The 2,488-nt window shown below is 44.4% G+C and overlaps 1 protein-coding gene across 1 annotated transcript; it reads right to left on the bottom strand.

Moving 5' to 3' along the window:
• Nucleotides 1–407: 407 nt before the first annotated feature.
• Nucleotides 408–2,482, bottom strand: LOC104959821 (centrosome-associated protein 350-like; the record flags this gene model as incomplete). Its single annotated transcript, XM_010787730.1, has 2 exons — nucleotides 2,365–2,482; nucleotides 408–1,082 (listed from the first exon to the last, which is right to left on the bottom strand). A coding segment is annotated over exon 2 (661 nt), but the record flags the coding sequence as incomplete, so codon positions are not given.
• Between the last annotated feature and the right edge of the window lie 6 nt (nucleotides 2,483–2,488).

Below are 2,488 nucleotides of genomic sequence, written 5' to 3'. Positions count from 1 at the left end.
AGCACAGGCTGAGATTGTATATATTTCCGCATTTTAACAGTGCAATTCAAAAGTATAAATATAGTATAAGAATATGGCAATTCGCCTTTATTAATAGCATACATTTAGAAATAAATAAATATGTTTTTGAAAAAAAATTAAAAAACGAATATCCGAATAATGAAATTGAAACCCGAATAGTTGGCCAACGAACGAATATTCGAATAGTTTAATATTCGGGTACAGCCCTAGTAAATATATATATCGTATCGCAATACTTAGCATATCGTAGAATCACAATACTATACAATAGTATATTCTATTTATTTTGTATTATATATGTTGCGTTGTTGGAGGAGATCAGGTCAGAAGAATGTCATTGCCATTTCTACACTGGAGCTGCTGTATTGTATGGTATCATTACTAACCTGTAAGTCTGCCCTGAAGGTTCTTGGTGTAGATGCTGATGACGCTCAGGGGGCTCCCTTTGTTCAGCTCCTCCCAGGGTGCTTTGCTGCTGTCCTGCTGTGTGTAGCTGAGGGTTGAGCACTTGGCCGCCTCCCTCTGAAACTCCGACAGCCTGTGGTAGTCCTTCCTCTGCCCCGCGCAGTACTCCGCTGCCTCCAGGCGCTCTGCTGCTGCTGCTCGGGGGAAACGACCGTGTGAGGAGGAGGGGGGGTGAGGAGGACTGACATCATCCTCAGAGAAACTCCCCTCACTCAGCAGAGGACCCTCGCTGATGGACCCGGCACTGGAGTCAAGAGCCCCATTCTTATCCTCTCTTCTTGATTCTCCGTTATCCACTCTCTCCACTCTGTCCAAGCCGTTGACCAGCCTCTCCCTCTCATGTGTGTTGAGCCCTGTCTCGTCGGCAGGTGTGTGTGGATTGTTTGTAAAGGTGTGTGTACCCTTGTTGTCTTTCTGTCCCCTGAGTGCATGTAGATGTCCTGCTCCTGGTAGAGCCGTGCCATTGTATGAACTTGTATGACCTGTGCTGGTCAGAATCCTCTGGATCCTCGACGCCACGTCATCGTTTTCGGCCCAGCTTCCAGCGTCAGGATCCCCCTGAGAGGGTCTTATTACATCCATGGAGGTTTCTAAATCTGAATCAGAATCAGAAAGAGGGTTAGTAACAGGTGGGTTGACACGTACGAGGAATCTGACTTGGTGTCGTGGTGCATACATACAAGTAAAACAAAAAAGTAAAACAAAAATGTAAGAACTATTTTAAGAAAACTATAATAACATAAAAAAATAATAACAAATATAATCAAATATATCAGCATTTACATTGAAATATTACGGAACATCGATATTACAGACCAACTGACCTTCTCTCTGAGACATGCAAAGAGAACATTTGAAAAGTACTGGAGGAACTGGAAATGTTAAGTGAAACCAAACTGATGTCCTATCACCTACTTGCTGTGTTTTGAAAATGTGCTTTACTTAACCCTGCCCCCCCTAACACTCACTGCAGAGTCATAGAGCCAGGATAGAGAATTAAAAAAGGTCAATCATGGACAAAGTGGCCCAAAGACCCTGAGAGTGTGATGTAACCCTGCCTCTGTTAGCCCTACACGCCTGAATATGTATACACGTATGCACATCAGAGTCCTGCACGGGTCTGATTTTCAAGACCCGCTCCCGCCCCGCGACGTGCAATACAGAACCCGCCCCGCACATATTGCCAATTAGATCCGCAAACCGCCCCGAACATCCTATAAGCAGTGAAAACGTGCAATTATTAACACGCAGTTGCATATTTGTCTCAAAAAGCGTGGGATGTTGGTTATTCTCTCATCTAGGAGGACACCAAAAGCCTCCCAGACGTTGGATTTCGCTCTTGAGGAAGTGTTATTGAAAATGCTGTATTCTCCGAGCTCCGCCTTCACCTCAGCCATTTTGAATGTGGCGCGCTCAGCAGCAGATTGATGCGCTGCAGAGGTTATGATCATGTGCGGTCCCGCGGAGGAGAGGTCTGAGGATTTAAACATTAAACTAAATTATTATTATTTTAATATATTTATTATGCAACACCCGCGAGCCGACATCATCTTTGGTTTACCCAGAACCGAACCCGGAAAACAGCGTTTGAAAAAATACCACCCGCGAATCACTTTTTTTGCGGGTCACCCGTCCTGCATCGGGTCGGGTACCCGCGGCAGGACTCTGATACACATACTGTTGGAGCATCTAAGGAGATACATGTGTATACAATTGTATAGATGTACGTATTGTATGTGTAATATTTTCTACAACATACTTTTACCACAATGCTTTTTACCCGTGTCTTGTAACAAAACGAAAAAACAATTAAAAAAAAGTTTTTCAAAAAAGAAATAGAATGGAATCAAATATGTGCAGTAATAAAAAGAACAGTACCGTAGTTGGACCCCTCCCCAGCGATCTTGCGCCGCCTCGCTCTCGATGCGGTTGGAAGAGGAAGCCGCGTGCCTTCAGGGCTTCGATGCGGGACATCTTAGAGTTCGCCTATGGAGGGAGATGG

Source organism: Notothenia coriiceps, unplaced genomic scaffold, assembly GCF_000735185.1.
Source record: "Notothenia coriiceps isolate Sejong01 unplaced genomic scaffold, NC01 NC01_scaffold00031118, whole genome shotgun sequence".
In the NCBI taxonomy this organism is placed as follows: Eukaryota; Metazoa; Chordata; class Actinopteri; order Perciformes; family Nototheniidae; genus Notothenia; species Notothenia coriiceps.
This window is presented reverse-complemented; position numbering and strand designations above follow the sequence as displayed.